Raw genomic sequence first — 23,705 nt, 5'->3', positions numbered from 1 at the left:
CAATGATGCGGTTGTGAGTGTTGACACTTTATGCCAAAGAACATACTCATTATGAGGTAGGAACCGTGTCAACCCTCAGGGAATTTGTCCTCATTGGGATGCCACTCCACTCAGTTTAATAATAGTCATGTATGTTTACATAAGATCCTTATTGTGATTAATGACGCGGTGATAAACCACAGAACTGGAGGCCCATGACCCTCCTGTGTTGGGATGACAACGTGACATTTGCGGTAAAGATTACTAGTGCCTGGGGGGACATCTTGTGATGCCCTCCTTTTTATTTGTTCTCACTTTGTAGCGCATTGTTTCCATTCTTGAATTTTTTACACGTAGACATTTTGTATGGCAGTTGACAACTTGAGTCGTTGACTTGTTTTGTAGTTGTTGTGTTGTCTTCCTCTTCAGTTTTTGGCTGTCTGTCTTGTTCACTCTTTCTCTCTCCCTCTGTGTAAGTAAAAAATTATCAACCTTTTTCTTTCTCCAGGTTTGGGATGGATCAAAGTGCCCTCACCCCCTGCTGGATGTATTTGTGGAGCCTAACACTCTTGAAGGAAGTCCCACGTTGTCCAAGGACATGGCAAACCTCACAGCCAACGTCTTGGTCTACGACAACCATGTAGAGGTCGCCCGGCAGTTTAAGGTGAGTGGTCACAGACTTGCTCAGCAATGTGGGACGGAAAACCACATCAGGTACTTTGTGCTCATTGTCAATCCAATGGTTTGACTTTGAAATACAGGCCTACCAGTCCGTGACGGTAGGCTACATGGCTGTGTGATTACACAGAGATCGGGAGGGAAGGTAAAAAAAATAATAAAGCATTAGTGCCCTGTCACTACATCAACACCTGAAGGTTTTGCCACGGGCTGTTTCTGCTGCGTCGTGCCTTAATTCAATGACGCAGTTTCTCTCTCTCTCTCGTCTTCTAATAGTTCACTGTGTTCTCCTTCAAAACACAAACTCTTGAGTTCTTTGCTTTTTACAGCGCCTCAGGCAAATCTGTTTTACTTTCTTCCCCCTCATTTCCCCTGCTGACAATAATAGCGATGAATATTTAAAATGCTACAATATGCATCGCTTTCTCACACGTTCCATTTCTTACTCTCTCCTTCTCCACCCTTCCTGAATGTATAATTCTGTCTTTCTGCTTGACAGAAGCAGCAAAGCTTTGATCCTCTGCCTTAGCGATCATCCTTATCAGTGGAGATGGGCGCTATTAGCATATGGTTGCGTGATTGCATAATTTGTTAACCCACTCCGACAAGATTCCTCTTGTCACCAGGGTGGCCTGTCCTCACACACTCAACTTCTCGTCTGTAGGACTCATCGGGGTCATCTGTAGGACTCATCGGGGTCATCTCCATCAACAACCCCTAGCCTAGACCAATGCATTGAGTAACATGTTGTGTTATGTGTAGCTACAGTCAATGCTCTCTTGATTAAGAAGAAGTGGTTTCACATTGTGCTATTTTATTAAGGATGATAAGACAAAACCCTTCTGTCACAAAGGAAAACAATATTCTGCTTTTACCAAACTGTGCAAACTACCCATTTTGCCAAACTCTGTAGAATACAGGTCGACCTACATTTTTGTACAAGTATGTACAGTATCACAAGCTTAAAAGTCAATGATAACTCCAATCTAAGATGAATTTGTATCATGGAGTTGGTTTACATTTGACATAGATTTTGGTGTCGGAGTCCCTGTTATAATGTCTTGTCTTACCTCAACATTAGGTTTGCCTGCTGGCCTCTCAGATCACTCTTTCTCCCTCCCTCAGTCTGGAGATCGCCATTCATTTCAACTCCGTCACTATCATCAGTATCTGTCCATTCTTCATCACTCTCAGGTCTCATTCGTCTCCTGATCAATCTGGAGATCTGCTTTCTTTTCTTAATTCCTGTCTTTCTCATTCTCCTTTTTGGTTGATTTCCTCACTCCTGTCATGTTCTCTGTTTGCATTCCTTCAGTCTTTTTCCTCTGCTCCATTGTTTTCCATTTTGTTTTGTTTTGCACCATCATGATTACTGTGTGTTTCCTCAATGCAGTCCGTCTGACCGTTCTTCATCACTGCTCAGCTCTTTCTCGGATGTGGTTTTCACCTAGTGCTTATGGTGTTCCATTGTATGAGTCGTTAAATGGCACTTTCAATTAACAGTTCTTCTGTTACAATAATACTTCACTAAATCATATTTTGCATTATTCTCACTGTGTGCTTATTGTGCATGTATTATTTTGATTTACATTTTTTGGTCATTTAGCAGAAGCTCTTATCCAGGGTGACTTACAGGAGCAATTAGGGTTAAGTGCCTTGCTCAAGGGCTCATTGACCATTTTTTTTCTCTCACTCGGGGATTCGAACCAGCGACCTTTAGGTTACTGCACCAACGCTCTTAACCGCTAGGCTACCTGCTTCTGTGATACAGAACAGGGATTATGTATCTGTTATATATTGTGGTGAACCACTCATCACTGCTGTCCACTGGCCTAACTGTCTCTCATCATGGATAAACATTACCGTGTGACAGCAGAGAGATGACCTATGCTACACACACAAGAATTTAGCTGCACCTGCTAAAACATCTGCTAAACTGTGTTTGCAACCAATAAACGTTCATTTGATACACCCATGCACAAACAAATCCTATGTGGATACGTGAATAAAAAGTTCCACAATTTTGAATTTCAGTCTTTTGGTTGTAACTGGGAGAAAAAAAGGTCAAAAAAAGATGTTATCCTCCACACTTTTTTTGATTTTGTTATTTCAGACTTACTCTGATTAGGTGGAATACAGTATTTAATATCATAGCCTCTTAAACGAAAGAGGATTTATTTGACAGGAGTCATTTAATGCTTATCAATCAATTCACCCTCCTAAATAAAGCTTTTTCAGGGCAGATGAGTGTGAATAGAAATATTTCCCCATTTATCAATCTCCTCTGGCGAATCGTCAGTAATAGTGTGTGAAATTGGCAGAGCCGGCTTTTGTGAAGACGGCTAGTTAGAGAAGAAAGGAGGTTATTAGGATAACGGAAAATGAGAAAGAGTGGGGGAATTGGGAGGGGAGGAGAAGGAAAAGTGCCCAATCGATCCGCCTCCGTCATGGTTTCCCTGTGGTCACCCTCACAGCATGGTGTCTCTGACACACACATACACACACACACACACACACACACTCGCCACTGCTAAAACAGCAGGGTGCTTTCAGTTGCGGTCTGGATACCACATTCTGTTCTCCACACACTCAAACAGATATGACTACACAGTGAGACAACATGGGGCCTGTAGCTTTCAATGGCGCTGTTAACACACACTCTTATTGACCCTTACGCATTCATCATAGAGCACACAACTGATACGTCATCACTCTACTTCTTATGCATTGTAGACCATATGCACGGGGGTATCTGGTTTCATATACGTGTCACCCACTTTTCAACATTTACAGTACATTGAGTTATGCATGCAGGGGACTGGCTGATCTTTTGTGCTTTGTCTGAAGTGCAGGACAGATTGGAACCCCAGCTTTACTAATCCGCTGGTAAGGGTCCAATGACATTGACCACAAAGTCATGATACTGTGGGATCATGCAAATCCAGCTGTATCTTTCTACGTCTTTAGACCAGAAAGAGAACATGCCGTGTCAGACCTGAAAATGACATGGTATTATGCGGCATGGTCTGTTCCACTCTCTCTTCTCTCTCTTTTTCTCTCCCTCTTACTGCACTTGTCCCATCCCTTTGCATCTGTTTCCTCTTTCCTCTTTTCTAACATTCCCTTTGTCCCTTTCCATCTATCCCTCTGTCATTTCTTAAGTTTTCTCCTGAATCTCCCTTCATTTATCTTTATCGAGGCTGTATCACAACTGACCGTGATTGGCCCAGCGTCGTCCGGGTTTGGCCGATGTAGGCCGTCATTGTAAATAGGAACAAATTCTTAACTGACTTGCCAAGTTAAAAGAAAAAAATCTAAAAAGAAATAAAAATCTGTTTGTCATCTCATGTCCCTTTCTCTCTTTCTCAGCACAAACTTTCACACAGATGTTAACCCAAACACTGTACTAATGCTCACCTCTGGATCTCCCAATTTCCCTTTCTGCTGAAACCGCAACTGTCTTAGTACAATTCCTCCACATGCAAAACCTAGATATACAGTTGAAGTCGGAAGTTTACATACACTTAGGTTGGAGTCATTAAAACTCGTTTTTCAACCACTCCACAAATGTCTTGATAACAACTATAGTTTTGGCAAGTCGGTTACGACATCTACTTTGTGCATGACACAAGTCATTTTTCCAACAATTGTTTACAGACAGATAATTTAACTTATAATTCACTGTATCACAATTCCAGTGGGTCAGAAGTTTACATACACTAAGTTGACTGTGCCTTGAACCAGCTTGGAAAATTCCAGAAAATTATGTCATGGCTTTAGAAGCTTCTGATAGGCTAATTGACATAATTTGAGTCAATTGGAGGTGTACCTGTGGATGTATTTCAAGGCCTACCTTCAAACTCAGTGCCTCTTTGCTTGACATCATGGGGAAATAAGCCAAGACCTCAGAAAAAAAATTGTAGACCTCCACAAGTCTGGTTCATCCTTGGGAGCAATTTCCAAACGCCTGAATGTACCACGTTCATCTGTACAAACAATAGTGTGCAAGTATAAACACCATAGGACCACGCAGCAGTCATACCGCTCAGGAAGGAGACGCGTTCTGTCTCCTAGAGATGCATGTACTTTGGTGCGAAAAGTCCAAATCAATCCCAGAACAACAGCAAAGGACCTTGTGAAGATGCTGGAGGAAACAGGTACAAAAGTATCTATATCCACAGTAAAACGAGTCCTGTATCGACATAACCTGAAAGGACGCTCAGCAAGGAAGAAGCCACTGCTCCAAAACTGCCATATAAAGTCAGACTACGGTTTGCAACTGCACATGGGGACAAAGGTCGTACTTTTTGGAGAAATGTCCTCTGGTCTGATGAAACAAAAATAGAACTGTTTGGCCATAATGATCATCGTTACAGTGAGGGGAAAAAGTATTTGATCCCCTGCTGATTTTGTACGTTTGCCCACTGACAAAGAAATGATCAGTCTATAATTTTAATGGTAGGTTTATTTGAACAGTGAGACAGAATAACAACAAAAAAATCTAGAAAAAATAATATTGACCTCATCCCGTCAGTAGAGGATGCCTGGTTATTCTTTAAAAGTGCCTTCCTCACCATCTTAAATAAGCATGCCCCATTCAAAAAAAAATTGCGCCAGGAACAGATATAGCCCTTGGTGCACTCCAGACCTGACTGCCCTTAACCAGCACAAAAACATCCTGTGGCGTGCTGCATTAGCATCGCATAGCCCCTGTGATATGCAACGTTTCAGGTTAGTTAGGAACCAATATACACAGGGAGTAAGGAAAGCTAAGGTTAGCTTTTTCAAACAGAAGTTTGCATCCTGTAGCACAAACTCAAAAAAGTTCTGGGACACTAAAGTCCATGGAGAATAAGAGCACCTCCTCCCAGCTGCACACTGCACTCTGAGGCTAGGAAACACTGTCACCACTGATAAATCCACTATAATTGAGAATTTCAATAAGCATTTTTCTACGGCAGGCCATGCTTTCCACCTGGCTACCCCTACCCCGGTCAACAGCCCTGCACCCCCCCACAGCAACTCGCCCAAGCCTCCCCCATTTCTCCTTCCTGTTCTGAAAGAGCTGCAAAATCTGGACCCCTACAAATCAGCCGTGCTAGACAATCTGGACCCTCTCTTTTCTAAAATGATCTGCCGGAATTGTTGCAAACTACTATTACTAGCCTGTTCAACCTCTTTCATATCGTCTGAGATTCCCAAAGATTGGAAAGCTGCCGTGGTCATCCCCCTCTTCAAAGGGGGAGACAATCTAGACCCAAACTGCTACAGACCTATATCTATCCTACACTGCCTTTCTGTCTTCGAAAGCCAAGTTAACAAACAGATTACCAACCATTTAGAATCCCACCGTACCTTCTCCGATATGCAATCTGGTTTCAGAGCTGGTCATGGGTGCACCTCAGCCACGGTCAAGGTCCTAAACGATATCATAACTGCCATCGATAAGAGACAATACTGTGCAGCCGTATTCATCGACCTAGCCAAGGCTTTTGACTCTGTCAATCACCACATTCTTATCGGCAGACTCAACAGCCTTGGTTTCTCAAATGACTGCCTCGCCTGGTTCACCAACTACTTCTCAGATAGAGTTCAGTGTGTCGAATCGGAGGCCCTGTTGTCCGGACCTCTGGCAGTCTCTATGGGGGTGCCACAGGGTTCAATTCTCGGGCCGACTCTCTTCTCTGTATACATCAATAATGTCACTCTTGCTGCTGTTGATTCTCTGATCCACCTCTACGCAGACGACACCATTCTGTATACCTCTGGCCCTTCTTTGGACACTGTGTTAACCTCTATGGGCTAGGTGGGACCTACTCAACAGCCAGTGTAATCCCGTGGCGCGTTATTCAAATTCCTCAAAAATGCAAAAACTTCAATTTTTCAAACATATGACTATTTTACACCATTTTAATTAAAGACAAGACTCTCGTTAATCTAACCACACTGTCCGATTTCAAAAAGGCTTTACAACGAAAGCAAAACATTAGATTATGTCAGCAGAGTACCCAGCCAGAAATAATCAGACACCCATTTTTCAAGCTAGCATATAATGTCACATAAACCCAAACCACAGCTAAATGTAGCACTAACCTTTGATGATCTTCATCAGATGACAACCCTAGGACATTATGTTATACAATACATGCATGTTTTGTTCAATCAAGTTCATATTTATATCAAAAACCAGCTTTTTACATTAGCATGTGACTAGCATGTGACTAGCATTCCCACCGAACACTGCCGGTGAATTTACTAAATTACTCACGATAAACGTTCACAAAAAGCATAACAATTATTTTAAGAATTATAGATACAGAACTCCTCTATGCACTCGATATGTCCGATTTTAAAATAGCTTTTCGGTGAAAGCACATTTTGCAATTTTCTCAGTAGATAGCCCGGCATCACAGGGCTAGCTATTTAGACACCCAGCAAGTTTAGCACTCACCAAAGTCAGATTTACTATAAGAAAAATGTTATTACCTTTGCTGTCTTCGTCAGAATGCACTCCCAGGACTTCTACTTCAATACCAAATGTTGGTTTGGTTCAAAAGAATCCATAGTTATATCCAAATAGCGGCGTTTTGTTCGTGCGTTCAAGACACTATCCGAAAGGGTAAATAAGGGTGACGAGCATGGCGCAATTCGTGACAAAAAAATTCTAAATATTCCATTACCGTACTTCGAAGCATGTCAACCGCTGTTTAAAATCAATTTTTATGCAATTTTTCTTTTTTTTCTTCTTTTTTTCATAAAAAGCGATAATATTCCGACCGGGAATCTGCGTTTAGGTAAACAGACGAAAGAAAATAAAGCATGGGGTCGACTCGGGCACGCGCCTAAGCCCATAGTACTCTGATCGGCCACTTGCCATACGCGATAAAGTGTTTCAGCCAGAGGCTGCCTCGATATCGTTCAGCTTTTTCCCGGGCTCTGAGAGCCTATGGGAGCCGTAGGAAGTGTCACGTTATAGCAAAGATCCTCAGTCTTCAATAAAAAGAGCCAAGATGAAACACAACTTGTCAGACAGGCCACTTCCTGCATGGAATCTTCTCAGGTTTTGGCCTGCCATATGAGTTCTGTTATACTCACAGACACCATTCAAACAGTTTTAGAAACTTTAGGGTGTTTTCTATCCAAAGCCAATAATTATATGCATATTCTAGTTACTGGGCAGGAGTAGTAACCAGTTTAAATCGGGTACGTTTTTTATCCGGCTGTGAAAATACTGCCCCCTAGCCCCAACAGGTTAACTAACCTCCAAACGAGCTTCAATGCCATACAACTCTCCTTCCGTGGCCTCCAACTGCTTTTAAATGCAAGTAAAACTAAATGCATGATCTTCAACCGATCGCTGCCCGCACCTGCCCGCCCGTCCAGCATCACTACTCTGGCTCGTTCTGACTTAGAATATGTGAACAACTACAAATACCTAGGTGTCTGGTTAGACTGTAAACTCTCCTTCCAGACTCATATTAAGCGTCTCCAATCCAAAATTATATCTGGAATCGGCTTCCTATTTCGCAACAAAGCATCCTTCACTCATGTTGCCAAACATACCCTCGTAAAACTGACCATCCTACCGATCATCGACTTCAGCGATGTCATTTACAAAATAGCCTCCAACACTCTACTCAACAAACTGGATGCAGTCTATCACAGTGCCAAGCCTCATATACTACCCACCACTGCGACCTGTACGCTCTCGTTGGCTGGTCCTCGCTTCATACTCCCTGCCAAACCCACTGGCTCCAGGTCATCTACAAGTCTTTGCTAGGTAAAGCCCCACCTTAGCTCAGCTCACTGGTCACCATTGCAGCACCCACCCGTCGCACGCACTCCAGCAGGTATATTTCACTGGTCATCCCCAAAGCCAATTCCTCCTTTGGCCGCCTTTCCTTCCACTTCTCTGCTGCCAATGACTGGAATGAACTGCAAAAATCACTGAAGCTGGAGACTCATATCTCCCTCACTAACTTTACGCACCAGCTGTCAGAGCAGCTCACAGATCTGCACATGTACATAGCCCATCTATAAATAGCCCATCCAACTACCTCATCCCCATACTGTATTTATGTATTTATCTTGCTCCTTTGCACCCTAGTATCTCTACTTGCACACATCTATCACTCCAATGTTTAATTGCTATATTGTAATTACATCGCCACCATGGCCTATTTATTATCTTACCTCATTTGCACACACTGTATATAGACTTTTTCTACTGTATTATTGAATGTATGTTTGTTTATTCCATGTGTAACTCTGTGTTGTTGTTTGTGTCACACTGCTTTGCTTTATCTTGGCCAGGTCGCAATTGTAAACGAGAACTTGTTCTCAACTAGCCTACCTGATTAAATAAAGGTGAAATAAAAAAATGTTGTGAGGGTGCTTTTCTGCAGGAGGGACTGGTGCACGTCACAAAATAGCTGGCCTCATGAGGAAGGAAAATTATGTGGATATATTGAAGCAACATCTCAAGACATCAGTCAGGAAGTTAAAGCTTGGTCGCAAATGGATCTTCCAAATGGACAATGACCCCAAGCATACTCCACAGTTGTGGCAAAATGGCTTAACAAAGTCAAGGTATCGGAGTGGCCATCACAAAGCCCTGACTTCAATCGTATAGAAAATTTGTGGGCAGAACTGAGAAAGTGTGTGCGAGCAAGGAGGACTACAAACCAGACTGTTACACTAGCTCTGTCAGGAGGAATGGGCCAAAATTCACAATTCACCCAACTTATTGTGGGAAGCTTGTAGAAGGCTACCCGAAACGTTTGACCCAAGTTAAACAGTTTAAAGGCAATGCTACCAAATACTAATTGAGTGTATGTAAACTTCTGACCCACTGGGAATGTGATGAAAGAAATAAAAGTGAAATAAATAATTCTCTCTACTATTATTTTGACATTTCACATTCTTAAAATAAAGTGGTGATCCTAACTGACCAAAGACAGGGAATTTTTACTAGGATTAAATGTGTTAAGGATTAAAAAAGGTGCATGTAAACTTCCGACTTCAACTGTGTGTGTGTGTGTGTGTGTGTGTTTTTTTTTATTTATTTTTTATATATACTTTTTCTGCTGAGAGAGAACTACTTATGGATTCAATTTATTCTAAATAAACTGGAAAGGTGTTCATTTGCTTTTAGTCAGAAAATAGGCAGAGTGGAGTCCCTTAATAGCTAGTGACCTTCCATGTGTACGTACACATTTCGAGGACAACCTATGGTGATTATTTACAGCTGACCCTGCACTTACTGGATGCAGTTCCCCTTCCCCCACACCCCCTTTCCCTTGCTTCCTGTTTGTTGAACACAGTGTATGATGGTGAAAATGAGATTAACGCTGTGGTTGAAAGTCTCCTCGTAAAGTACAGAAGTGTCAGACACCATTTCTCCTCATGCTTTAAAAAGCAATTGCGCATGGCGAGAGCATTCTGAGAAAGAATAACGTTCACACTTCTGCTTCATTACGCCGCTCGCTCCCTTTGCCTGCGAAAACATGATCTGCCATGCTCGGCTTCTGTGAGAAGACATTTTTAACCCAATGCCATTTTTAGAGTTCTTTAAGGGGGGGGGGAAATGACAAATTGGGAGCGCTGCTTTGCGTAGGTCTGTGTTCGTATAAATAGCCCCATTTGTAAGTGAACCCTGGTGTCTGGACCAAGAGAGGTCGCGGTGTCATTGAAGCACCTGGATTCCAGATTCCTATCATTGCTGTTTTGTGAAGGGTCCTTAATCATTGTTGGGATGAGGGGGTTTGAGGCTTATTGACATCTTCATTAGAATTGCAATGTGGAGAGTCGAACTCAAAACTGGACCTAGTTCCATTGGTCTGCTCCCAGAATGCAACTCTCCTAGTAGTTGTATCCTTTCTTGACTCAGGTTGTCTCAAGTTGAGGATTTCAGTCCCATTGTCACACCGGTGTTTTACCTCACCCTGGGTTTCTGAGATTGCATTAAAGCGTGTCAGTTACGTGACTGGGTGCATGGACAACTTTGAACATGTGGCCTGCTCTACAGTGGGAATAACCTGCCGCCTCGATGTAAATGTCCCACCACTTTAGCCTTCATGGACCGTGCATGTTGACCAGAGAGATGACTTTCTGTCTGTGGGTAGTTAGGCCCATCCCCCATACTGTACCACTGTGGCCTCCTGCTAGCCACACATCTTATCATCTGTTATTCATGAAGCGCGAGAGAAATACAAGAGCGAGACAGGGCACCTGTGCTGTCTGAACACACTTGTGCTTCCATAACTTATCTCCTCAGACAACTATTGGCTGAAATGCGTGTGTGTGTGTAGGCACGTATATTCAAACCCGGGTCTCCTGTGTTCCACGAGACGGTATTAGGCTGCTGAGCTAAAGCCTAGGCATTAGTTCAGGGAGTCTACACAAGTCTTCAGGTCTCACACAAGGTTACTTGTCACATGAGCATGGTCTGAAACCACCTTCATTACTATGGCAGCTCTTGTTAAAAAAAAAAGTGAAATTTCAATGCACTGTTTCCTCATTTGTTTTAATCTTGTATCTTAGGGAACACTTTGTCTGACTTTGTTTACCTTACAGAAAAGTGTTAACAAAATGGGTGCCAAGAGCCCCAAACATTGTACTTTAATCGAGGTGCTTAATCTCAATGAGCTACACTTATTGTGCTATTCCCCTTCCCCTCTCCTGTGAGTCTCCCCACTCCCCACCCACAACCCCTGAATCCTGTAACTGAGTAATGTCAGCTCTCTTTCTAGCTTCTGGTTCTAGTTTCCTTCTATTATAAAAAGACTGGTGTGAAATTAGGTTGGGGTTTTCTCTCTGCCAGGCGACTAAAGTTTGGTCTGGTTTATTGAGCCTGACTCGTTAAGAAACTGTAAAGCTGAAAGCAATCTTCTGAATTTGGAGAATCGTTTACTGAGCAATCATTGCGTCACTCGGAGAATGAGACACTGTTAGTCGGTGGGCTCATGACGTTTGGTCACACAGACGCACTTGAACATGTATTTTTGGGCGATGACTGTTAAGCGGATAGAAAACGTCACCCTAATGCGTCAACGAAATATATCAGGAACAAGGGCTGTCACTGGCTGAAAGAAAGCCCCCATCGCTTGGCTCAGTATGTGTTCTCATTATAACCACACCTGGCTACTTTGGGCAGAGGATGGTAGATTTAATAGCTGTAGAAAGGCAGGAACAGCTTTGGGGTTAGCAGCAGTGCTTGGCTTGGCTGGCTTTGAACCAGAAGCATGCAGCATCACCCCCGTTTCTCTAAAGTCTCACTGTCCTCCTGTGTTCTCTCACCAGTCTCTGAGCATTAATCATTTACTCTGCGGCTCTAACACCTGTTTCTATCTTTGGCATTTAAACACAAACAAAACTGTGGCCAATTCACAGAACTCTCAAATACTAAACATTGGACACCCCAATGTTGTTGATCTTTTCATTTGTTTTTATACTTAGGATATTGTGACAATGTTTCTGTGAAATGTCTTCAATGTGCTGAAATGTTGGTGCCCCCCCTCCCCCCCAGAACCATTATCAACCCCCTGTGCTGCAGTCAACCCTGACTGATGGAATCTTCAGAACTGAGTGTTGCTCCAGAAAGGAAGGTTTTGGGAGACCATTAAGCAAACCTTGCTTGCCTCTGTCTGCAAGGCCCAAATGTCTGTCTGCAAGGCCCAAATGTCTTTGGGCTGTAGATGTTGCAGTTGAGGATAAAGAATGAATTGGAACATTTTCTTCTGCTGTTAGCTTTTTTCACCCTGTGGAGGATACTTCTAAGAATTGTATCTCACAATTCCATAAATGTTCTTTGGAATGCCTGCTTTGTGCAGTCGCTTTACAAAAAAACTAAACAAGAACATGTTAAGGAAATGTATGGTGTCTTTTAAACATGGCCAGTGTTACTAGATAGGTACACGATACTAGGCCATGTTGTGGCCAGAAGCTGAACAAAGCCCCTGATGAGCAGTAGAGTTAAACGGTGCTCCCCTACCACTCTACTATTCTGTACTCATGTGCCCTCACAGATAGAGCATGAGAGGTGAAGTCAGGTTCCTGTCACCCTGAAGCTGGTCGTGACCGTAAAGCTCATCTGTTAAAAAACATTCAGTTTAGCTGATTTGTGTACCCTTGATGAGATATACTTGTTAAAAATTCTTAAACCTGATTTGTCTCGGTATCACGGGAAAGGTTTAGATTTGGTACCATACCGCCCTCTTCTGGCTGCAAGTGTCAAATTAAACTGATGCATCCTGCTACTTGTTATTCAGCAACAGGGAAATGATTCAATGACCACTATGGGGAGCAATATGATGTCTGGTGCTGATTTCCGTCTGATGCGAAGACTGCAACTACATTAAAAAAAAATTACAATCGGCATTGCAAAAAGGATAACATTGGATGACTCAAATCCAAGGATCGTGAAACAGTGACTCCACCTCATCAATTTCCAATATGCAGGTGCTATTTTGAACCAAAGCATTCAACATACTTCATTAGTTGAGAGGGGTTGGAGTGATACATACATTTCTAACATGTCTTTGACCCCTCCTTCTCCTGCTAGCCCGGGTCATACCTTCGTATATACAACCTACACGCAGTTCCTGGGGCTAGTCGGTTGCCAAGCAATGACTCTGGCCAGTCTGATCAGACGGGACACCTGGGTTTCCACCTGCATGGGGGCACCTCATACGGCAGGGGGTTACGCGTGCTGCCTGAAGACAGCCCAGATATACTGGACCTCAAAAGGTAAGAGGGGGCTGTCTGCCAATTTGTTTTGTCACCTCATCAGGCCTAAATGATAGGACACTTTCGCTTGACGTGCCAATCTTTTAAGTGTATTTTCTCATTGTTTCAGGATCTTGGAGACATTCTCAGAGTCTGACATAAATGACTCGTCCATGTTTGAAGTCTGGAGTACACCACCAGAGTCTTTTGGTATGTTGACATTTTTCACTTTGATGCTTATATGTACAATATCCCGTTTTCCTGTTAATATTGCTTACAGTCATAATGGCTTGGAAGGCTGTGGTTTGGAGGAAACTTATGGCACCACATAAGTTTCTGCTGTCATTTTAGGTACTGCTCCAGATGAAATTGCTACAGGTATGAAATGAGAAGTATGGAGCTATTTTATTATACTTGTGGGCAAATTATAAGCATATATAATTGTAAAATATTAGGATGTGAGCAGAAAAAGAAAGGGTTGAAACACATCTCAAGAAACAAAATCACTTCCCAGTCTAGGCGTAATTCACACCCCCAGCCAGTTCAAAATCACTTCCCAGTCTAGGCGTAATTCACACCCTCAGCCAGTACAAAATCACTTCCCAGTCTAGGCGTAATTCACACCCTCAGCCAGTACAAAATCACTTCCCAGTCTAGGTTAAATTCACACCCTCAGCCAGTACAAAATCACTTCCCAGTCTAGGTGTAATTCAAACCCTCAGCCAGTACAAAATCACTTCCCAGTCTAGGTTAAATTCACACCCTCAGCCAGTACAAAATCACTTCCCAGTCTAAGTGTAATTCACACCCTCAGCCAGTACAAAATCACTTCCCAGTCTAGGTGTAATTCACACCCTCAGCCAGTACAATGGAAACTGGGTTTCAGACTACTCCTCCACTGCTAATGTACATCCACATCTGTGATAGAAGTCTATGTCTTTGATTTGTTGCAGTCCTGTCTGACACTAGCTAGCAGATTGTAACGGGCTAATGTGCTGCTCCATTAGCCGTTACAGCCTAGATACGATAAGTTCTCGGTAGCACCGAGAATTTGCGGCCAACCTTAATTTTGACGATATTATCTTCGTTCTCGATTCGCCTAAATATATATCTCTGAAAATGTCTGTGTCCAGTTGTAAGTGGTTCATTTAAATTTAGAAAATGCTCTGTTATTAAAATAAATAATTTGTTTTGCTCCATGACATGATCCAACACAGTGAGAGAAGATTTGAAATAGAGCAAAACATTATTTTTTCTTTTTTCTCCCCAATTTCGTGGTATCCAATTGGTAGTAGTTACAGTCTTGTCTCATCGCTGCAACTCCCGTACGGACTCAGGAGAGGCGAAGGTCGAGAGCCATGCATCCTCCGAAACACAACCCAACCAAGCCACACTGCTTCTTGACACAACGCACATCCAACCCGGAAGCCAGCCGCACCAATGTGTCGGAGGAAACACCGTACACCTGGTTGGCGTGCACTGCGCCCAGCCCGCCACAGGACTCGCTAGTGCGCGATGAGACCAGGATATCCCTGCCGGCCAAACCCTCCCTAACCTGGACGACAATTGTGCATCGCCCCATGGACCTCCCGGTCGCGGCCCGACTGCGACAGAGCCTGGGCTCGAACCCAGAATCTCTGGTGGCACAGCTAGCACTGCAATGCAGTGCCTTAGACCACTGTGCCACCCGGGAGGCCCTAATTTGTTTTAATAATGGAGCATTTTCTACATTCAAACGAACCAGCTGCGACTGGACATGGGCATTTTAGAAGGTGCATGTTGGAGTGAATCGAGAACTAAGATAGTATCGTTAAGGTTGGTGGAAAATTCTATGCTACGCCAAACCGTACCAATCCTGTAACGGCTAATGGAGTATCACATTAGCCCGTTACAATCTGCTAGCTACTCTGACACTTGTAGAGAGGACGTGTGACCACACTGTGGAACAGGTGAGTCTGGCTGAAGTGAAGAGCAGAGGACCCCCTCAGATGTTCCACATTCAGGCTCAGCTCAAGTCTTACCAGCCTCAGAGACTCTACCAGTCCCTGAAACTCTTCTGTCACAAGTGTAAAACCATGTGAGTTACTGCTATACACTGACAACCAAACACGAACACTCAAGACACAACATTCACTTGATTGTATTAGCTACATATCTCCAATTGTGAGGTCATAGGTTATCCATGCTTCTTCATATACATACTCGCACATGTCTCTCTCAATCCATTGGGACCCCCAGGTGTGCACAATTATCTAGTCCAGCACTAACACACCTGATTCAACTAATCACCAAGCCCTTGATTAGTTGAAACAGATGTGTGCACTCTCTGGGTGTCAATCAGGAATGGTCCTTGCTATCTGGGATCCTTGTGTCATCCTTACCCCATTTGAAGTTAACGTTTAAACATTTTTAAATGTTAAGGACATGGTTAGGGTTTAGGGTAGGGACGTCCCAAGGATTCCGGACAGCACTAATCAGTCAGGAATAGATTGAGAAATGATTGAGAAACTGCCCTGTACCTTTCAGACGGGATGTCCCTGATGATGTCACAGTGGGGGGCTTGTTCTCAGAGGCCCAGAAGGATGTTGGACCTTGTAATAATGGGTACTGGACTCTGGTTCTGCCTCTCCCCAGAGAGCCTCCTTCTGAATCCCCCAGCCGGACCCTGACCCTTCTGATGTCCAGCCAGCTAATGGGAAAGGGCAAGGCAAAGGAGCTGATCTTCCTGAAGGGTGAGAACCACACAACTGCCTTGTTACTATGGAGACACGGAGCGTTATCTGCATCTCTCTTCCTCTCATGGCCACAACCGTACAGACTTGAAACCTAGTAAAGAAACGCTATATAAATGCAATCTATTTCTACTGAAACACAGTGACGCGTGTCTCTTTTTAGTGATGCATTTCACGTTTACCTTCTAAAACCTTCGCTATGACAGTTTGATTCTATGTTTTACGCCAAAGGCTAAACTGTTATCCATTATTTTGTCTGCTTTCCCGTAGGGGCTACCTTGGAGGAGACGTGTCGGATAGCATCCGCGTACAGTAACATTGTCCCAGTGACGTCACCACAAGGAACCATGACCCCGATGGATCTCTCGGCTCCCTTCCTCTTCCGGGGCACGAAAAGATACTATGGGTCTGTATCTATCTTGAAAGTGACTGTCTTAGCCACATCTGACACAGGCCACATTTTGTCCATCAGTGTACTTAAATACACAAAAATGTGATGTGGGTTTTTATGCCTTTGTTTTTCAGATGCAAACAGTGCTCCCAACTAAAAGTGGGAGAGTCATTGGGAGAAGGAGTAGAGGTTTGGGATGAGAAAAGTGTGGCAGACGGTATGACGATCTCTTTCTCACTGTGTACACCTTTTAGGTGGTGGAGATTTAGTGTGAACCTGACCCCATCGTCATTTCTCCCTATTCACCCCTTGATCACATTAGCCTCTTACCTGGGTCGTGTTCACAGGCAAAACCTCAGCCAAACATTTTGCAGTGGTAGGAAGATCTTATTAGAGCAGTTTGTGTAACACCACCTCTGTTCATTACGTTCCATGCCTACTGAACACAACACAGGTTATCAGTCAGATGAATCATCTTAGTAATGGAAATGGCAATGAAGATGTAGTTGTTGTTTATGTGCTTCTGAAAGTTGTTCCTATGTGTATGTTTGTATTTGGTGTTTTAAAAAGGGAAAAGATCGGATTAAAAGGAAATGGTAATGAAATTGCAGTTAGCAATAAAAGTAAAGGTTTAAGGGCTTGATTGGCTTGAACACCTGTGACCTGGTCTTTGCGGAACATGAGCTACAATACACAGAGACAGGTCTCTCACGGTGACCTGGGTTTATGTTCTTGCTGTTTTTTGCTATGTAACTGCTTCCTCTTCAGCTTTCGTGGATATTCTGGCTCGGCTGGGTTTTCCATTTCACTGCTCTGTTGTGTCTGTGACGTCTCGGTTTGTTAATGCTATGGTCACCGCATCCGTTTTGATCATGTTAGGATTACCTTCATCCCTCTCTCCCTCTCTTTGTTTTTAAATGTACTGGCTGTTCTTGATCTTCTCTCTGCCCCAGGCCCTCAGCTAGGGGAGGCTGGTGGGAGGAGCTATAGGAGGAAGGGCTCATTGTAATTGCTGGAATGGAATGAATAGAACGGAGTCAAACATGGTTTCCGTATGTTTGGTGTGTTTGATACCATTCCAATTATTCCATTTGTCTTTACAATGAGCCCGTCCTCCTATAGCTCCTCCCACCAGCCTCTTCTGGTTGGACTGTATTGTCTTCTCTCTCCCTCTTGTTACTAGGCTCCTCCCCCTTTCCTGAACCCTCAGTTGTTTTGATCTTATGTCTCCTCTCCACCGGCACTTTCAATGTTACGTCTGCTGTGTTTCTTTACTCCACCAATCCTCAGTTTTATGTTATTGCTTCCCTCCTGATTCAGCAGCACCTTAGGTTGTAAAGTTACGCCATGCGTCCTCTCCTGCCTCTGCTCAGGTCTCTCTCTTAAATCATGTGGTTTTAATGTTATGGCTCTCCTCTCGACTCTCTTCCCTCGCCCAGCTCTCGGGGTGCAGCTTCTGCAGTATGGCCTACTGATGAAGCTTGAGCTGCAGGATGGCACCGGCTCCCTGGAGGCCCTGCTCTGGAGAGATGCAGTACGTGAGGGGACGGGTGGCAGTCCATATGAACAGACAAGACAGACACAACACATTTGAATATTTTTGGACTTGGTGCCAACAGGTCTGAATGGGTAGTTGGGCTCTATGTGTGTTGTACTCTTGTTGTCTAACTGGTAACGCCATTAACCCTATGGCAGGAATCCTTCTTCCACGTGTCAGCTGAGGACGCAGCAGCTGACCAGGAGGCACAAGACAGGGTCCAGGAAACCATGGACAGACTCTGCCCACCAGGGAGTAGCACGGGTAATCTTATATTATTATAATAATAATAATATGCCATTTAGCAGATGTTTTTATCCAACCGACTTAAGTCATGCATGCAAACATTTTACATATGGGTCGTCTGGGAATTGAACCCACTACCCTGGCGTTGAAAGCGCCATGCTCTACCAACTGAGCTACAGTGACTCATTGGCCCTGTCCAGAAACATCCCTTATTATATAGGCTTTACCGCAGGCTGCTTCCAGCACTGTCCACTGATGTATCACTATCACATAACTAGACCTGTGAAGTGAGAATGTTTTTGTCAATATTTCAAGGGCAGAGTTTTTAACCCCACATCAACAGTGGGCTCTAATGAAGCATTGACAAACAGCGCGTAGAGGTTTCCCATTAGTGAGCAATGAGGCTGGATGAGCTTCCAGGCAGATGGCCCCTCAGAGCGTGAATGCACTGCAGCAATTGAGCAAGTGACTGGACAGCAATTAGTATTCACATGTCCTCCTGAGCAGACTAGGCTAAAATATGTATTTAAGGGCGTCAATTTGGTGTGTGTGTATGCGTGCATGTTTGTGTGGTGTTTTTATGTTTTGTGTGGTGTATTTATGTTTTGTATTCATGTTTTATGTGGTGTATTTATTTTTTGTGTGGTGTATTTATGTTTTATGTTTTCTATTCATGTTTTATGTGGTGTATTCATGTTTTATGTGGTGTATTTATGTTTTGTGTGGTGTATTTATGTTTTATATTCATGTTTTGTGTGGTGTATTAATGTCTGTCTGTGCCCTTTCCCTTCCTGTGCCCAGCGGAGAGGCCATGGATGGACCTGTGTCTCAGTGCCTACACAGTGGAGGAGAACGGCCAGAGACGGGCCTGCTACCAGATCTGCCACACTGATACCAGAGGCACTAACACACATACACACCCTCACGCCACACCTAGTGACACATAGCACTCAACCAAACAGAATATCATGTATATGCCAAATAGTAATTTGTGAATATTGTATACAGTTGTATACCTCCAAATTAATAAAACAAATTATATTGGCTGAAATGTATCTGGCTTTGAGTGTCTCTGACCATTTCCTTTGTCTTATTTCCTCCTTTTTACCAACATTTTATATGTTTTGTACTTTATTGACAGTATGTGTAGACTCTGTTTTGCCCCTTCTTAGAAATAAATTATGTGAAAATTATTTGTATTGTCAATTTGAATTTAACCATGGCATTTTCATTGTCTACATCCCTTAAACTCAATTCTGTACCTTGAAGCCAGTTCCACTGCATTTTTTTCAGTGTTCCCCTCTAATCAGGGACTGGTTTAGACCTGAGACCAGGTGTGTGCGCAATGAATGATCAGGTAGAACAGAAAACCAGCAGGCTCCGGACCTCATGGGGTAAGAGTTGAATACTCTACATCAGCTATACCCAAACTGGGGGGTACACGCAATACCGTCGGGGTGCGCCAAATAAAAATGGGATTCACATTTTCAAACGGTCCATTTAGATTTTCCAACAGGGCTATACATTTTGGTGGTGTTTTTTTCTCGCTTGAGTAGCTGTCAAAAATAAAATAAAATGAAACCATCCACTGTTCAGCGAAATAATAAGACAATGTCAAATAGAGGTAGCCTAGTCAAATAATTAACATCCAATCACATTAACCGTTACTCTCTCACGGGAATTCCACTAATGGTCCATATGTAGCCAAACGTAGCTGCTTCTCATTCCGTTTGCTCGAAAATGGATAAATGGTTAAAAAAAAGTAAGGCCTGCGTCCATAGAGACACATACCAGCTCTACTGGTAGTACTGCTACGCCCACACTTTTTCAGTTCAGCCCACACATTTTCTATAGGATTGAGGTCAGGGCTTTGTGATGGCCACTCCAATACCTTGACTTTGTTGTCCTTAAGCCATTTTGCTACAACTTTGGAAGTATGCTTGCCGTCATTGTCCATTTGGAAGACCCATTTGCGACCAAGCTTTAACTTCCTGACTGATGTCTTGAGATGTTGCTTCGACGTAGCCACATAATTTTCTTTCCTCATGAAGCCATCTATTTTGTGAAGTGCACCAGTCCCTCCTGCAGCAAAGTACCCCAACAACATGATGCTGCCACCCCCGTGCTTCACAGATGGGATGGTGTTCTTCGGCTTGCAAGCCTCCCCCTTTTTCCTCCAAACATGACAATGGTCATTATGGCCAAACAGTTCTATTTTTGTTTCATCAGACCAGAGGACATTTCTCCAAAAAGTACGACCTTTGTCCCCATGTGCAGTTGCAAACCGTAGTCTGACTTTATATGGCAGTTTTGGAGCAGTGGCTTCTTCCTTGCTGAGCGTCCTTTCAGGTTATGTCGATACAGGACTCGTTTTACTGTGGATATAGATACTTTTGTACCTGTTTCCTCCAACATCTTCACAAGGTCCTTTGCTGTTGTTCTGGGATTGATTTGCACTTTTCGCACCAAAGTACGTGCATCTCTAGGAGACAGAACGCGTCTCCTTCCTGAGCGGTATGACTGCTGCGTGGTCCCATGGTGTTTATACTTGCGTACTATTGTTTGTACAGATGAACGTGGTACCTTCAGGCGTTTGGAAATTGCTCCCAAGGATGAACCAGACTTGTGGAGTTCTACAAAAAAAATTCTGAGGCCTTGGCTGATTTCTTTTGATTTTCCCATGATGTCAAGCAAAGAGGCACTGAGTTTGAAGGTAGGCCTTGAAATACATCCACAGGTACACCTCCAATTGACTCAAATGATGTCAATTACCCTATCTGAAGCTTCTAAAGCCATGACATCATTTTCTGGAATTTTCCAAGCTTTTTGAAAGACACAATCAACTTAGTGTATGTAAACTTCTGACCCACTGGAATTGTGATAGAGTGAAATAATCTGTAAACAATTGTTGGAAAAATGACTTGTGTCATGCACAAAGTAGATGTCCTAACCGACTTGCCAAAACTATAGTTTGTTAACAAGACATTTGTGGAGTAGTTGAAAAACGAGTTTTAATGACTCCAACCTAAGTTTATGTAAACTTCTGACTTCAACTGTATATTGGGAGTAGTGCTTTTCCTCAGCCATTGTGTTATATGTGCAAAAGTATTATCTCACAACTCGTTGAAACCTTCACTCTTGCGTAGACATTTAGAAACGAAACATGCCAATTTGAAAAATAATCGAGAATTAAGACGACTTTTGAGGAGTAAGACAGGTAAAAAAGCAACAGATACCATTAACAAGAAGGGGCTAGAAGCGTCTTATATGATGAGCTATCGAGTGGCTGGGACAGGCAATCTCCATACTATTGTAAAGGACTTAATTCTTCCTGCTGCCGCAGATATGGCTGGGACAATGCTGGGGGAAAAGGCCAAAAGAACTTTACAGACAATGGCTTCATCAAACAACACTGTTTAACGACACATCAGTGACATGGCTGGAGATGTTTTGAAACAATTATTGCTTTGCATAGAAGTTAGTGAATTATATGCGTTACATCTGGATGAGTCAACAGACGTGGCGGACCGGGCACAGCTCCTGGTATCTGTCCGTTACGTTTATGGGGGGGTCAATAAAGGAAGACATCCTCTTCTGGAAACCAGGACAACAGGAGAGGATATATTTAAGGTACTGGACAGCTTTGTGACATCAAATCGACTTTGGTGGTCAAGATGTGTTGGTATCTGTACTGATGGCACAAAAGCCATGACAAATAATTAAGGGAGACAGGGAGACATAGTGGAGTGGTAATGTGCATGCAAGCAGTTGCTCCCGACGCCACTTGGGTACACTGCAGCATCTCCCAAGAGGCTCTTGCTGCCAAGGGAATGCCTGACAGATTGAAAGACATTTTGGACACTACAGTGAAAATGGTTAACTTTGTTAAAGCAAGACCCTTGAACTGTCATGTATTTTCTGCACTATGCAATGATATGTGCAGCGACAATGTAACGCTTTTACAACATACCGAAGTGTGCTGGTTATCAGCGGGGAATGTATTGACACATTTTTTGGAGTTGAGAGATGAGCTTAAAGTTTTCTTTACTGGCCATAATTGTCACTTGTCTGACCGCTTGCATGATGATGACGTGTTTCTCACACGACTGGCCTATCTGGGTGATGTTTTTTCTCACCTGAATGATCTGAATCTAGGATTACAGGGACTCTCCACAAATATATTCATTGTGCGGGACGAAATTGAGGCTATGATCAAGAAGTTGGAGCTCTTCTTTATCTGCATTAACAAGGACAACACACATGTCTTTCCATTGTTGTATGATTTTTTGTGTGCAAATTAACTTACGGACAATGTCAAATGTGATATAGCGAAGCACCTGAGTGAGCAGGTACTTTCCTGAAACGGACGACACAAACAACTGGATTCGTTATCCCTTCCATGCCCTGCCTCCAGTATACTTACCGATATCTGAATAAGAGAGCCTCATCGAAATTGCAACAAGCGGGTCTGTGAAAATTTAATTTAATCAGAAGCCACTGCCAGATTTCTGGATAGGGCTGCGTTCAGAGTATCCTGCCTTGGCAAGCTGTTAAGACACTGATTCCCTTTGCAACCACATACCTATGTGAGAGTGGATTCTCGACCCTCACTAGCATAAAAAAATAAATGCAGGCACAGACTGTGTGTGGAAAATTATTTTAGACTGAGACTTTCTCCAATACAACCCAACATTGCAGAGTTATGCGCATCCTTTCAAGCACACCCTTCTCATTAACCTGGGGTGAGTTATTCCCAATTTTTGATGAACAAATAAGGTTTTATATGTAAGATGGCTAAATAAAGAGCAAAATTATTGATTATTATTTGTGCCCTGGTCCTATAAGAGCTCTTTGTCAATTCCCACGAGCCAAGTTGTGACAAAAACTCACACTCATTCTTATGTTTAATAAATGTATCGTAAAGTGTGTGTGGCAGGCTTACAATGATGGCAAAAAACAACATTTGAGAGTGCGCTGACCCAAGTGCTAGAGGGGCACGCAGCTGTAGGTTGAATGTATGAAGGGGTACGGGACTATGAAAAGTTTGGGAACCACTGCTCTACATCATATCACACTATTTCTTCTGTAGCCTTTATAGGGACAGATTTGAAGGTTTGCATCTGCTTAATTGCAGCAAAAAGAATATATTACATTTTTAATTGGATATCATTACAGTAGGCCCTTTCAACCCAGGGCCGCCTCAGGGTGGAATGATGTCATGTTAAAACCATAGAATTACTATTTCTGTGCTCAATGCCTACTGATAGTTCTTAATTGTCTTGGAATTTCACTGGCACCTGATGGGTTCTAAAAGCACATTCGTATCACTCTCAATGGAGTTCATCTGTGGGTGATCGATTGTTTTATGATGGGCTTCATGGCCCGAGGTAATGTGGCTGAAATGGATAAAGTTCAC

The 23,705-nt window shown here is 43.1% G+C and overlaps 1 protein-coding gene across 9 annotated transcripts in view; it reads left to right on the top strand.

Moving 5' to 3' along the window:
• The window catches only part of pot1 (protection of telomeres 1 homolog), a 48,041-nt gene extending 28,559 nt beyond the window's left edge, over positions 1 to 19,482 (top strand). For 6 of the 9 annotated variants that reach the window (XM_045705994.1, XM_014170000.2, XM_045705992.1 and 3 more), the window contains 11 exons: positions 488 to 643; positions 13,220 to 13,404; positions 13,514 to 13,593; positions 13,735 to 13,761; positions 15,304 to 15,460; positions 15,910 to 16,115; positions 16,386 to 16,521; positions 16,641 to 16,723; positions 17,946 to 18,040; positions 18,202 to 18,307; positions 19,091 to 19,482. In XM_045705994.1, the coding sequence (XP_045561950.1) occupies positions 488 to 643; positions 13,220 to 13,404; positions 13,514 to 13,593; positions 13,735 to 13,761; positions 15,304 to 15,460; positions 15,910 to 16,115; positions 16,386 to 16,521; positions 16,641 to 16,723; positions 17,946 to 18,040; positions 18,202 to 18,307; positions 19,091 to 19,236 (1,377 nt within the window). In that variant the 3' untranslated portion in view covers positions 19,237 to 19,482. The remainder of the gene's footprint in view (positions 1 to 487; positions 644 to 13,219; positions 13,405 to 13,513; positions 13,594 to 13,734; positions 13,762 to 15,303; positions 15,461 to 15,909; positions 16,116 to 16,385; positions 16,522 to 16,640; positions 16,724 to 17,945; positions 18,041 to 18,201; positions 18,308 to 19,090) is intronic. The other 3 variants (XM_045705993.1, XM_045705995.1, XM_045705991.1) reach the window with 3 other exon arrangements.
• The last annotated feature ends 4,223 nt before the right edge of the window (positions 19,483 to 23,705 follow it).

The sequence above is a fragment of the Salmo salar genome, chromosome ssa23, assembly GCF_905237065.1.
Source record: "Salmo salar chromosome ssa23, Ssal_v3.1, whole genome shotgun sequence".
In the NCBI taxonomy this organism is placed as follows: Eukaryota; Metazoa; Chordata; class Actinopteri; order Salmoniformes; family Salmonidae; genus Salmo; species Salmo salar.
Note: the sequence above shows the minus strand (reverse complement) of the source record. Positions and strands in the feature narration are given on the sequence as shown.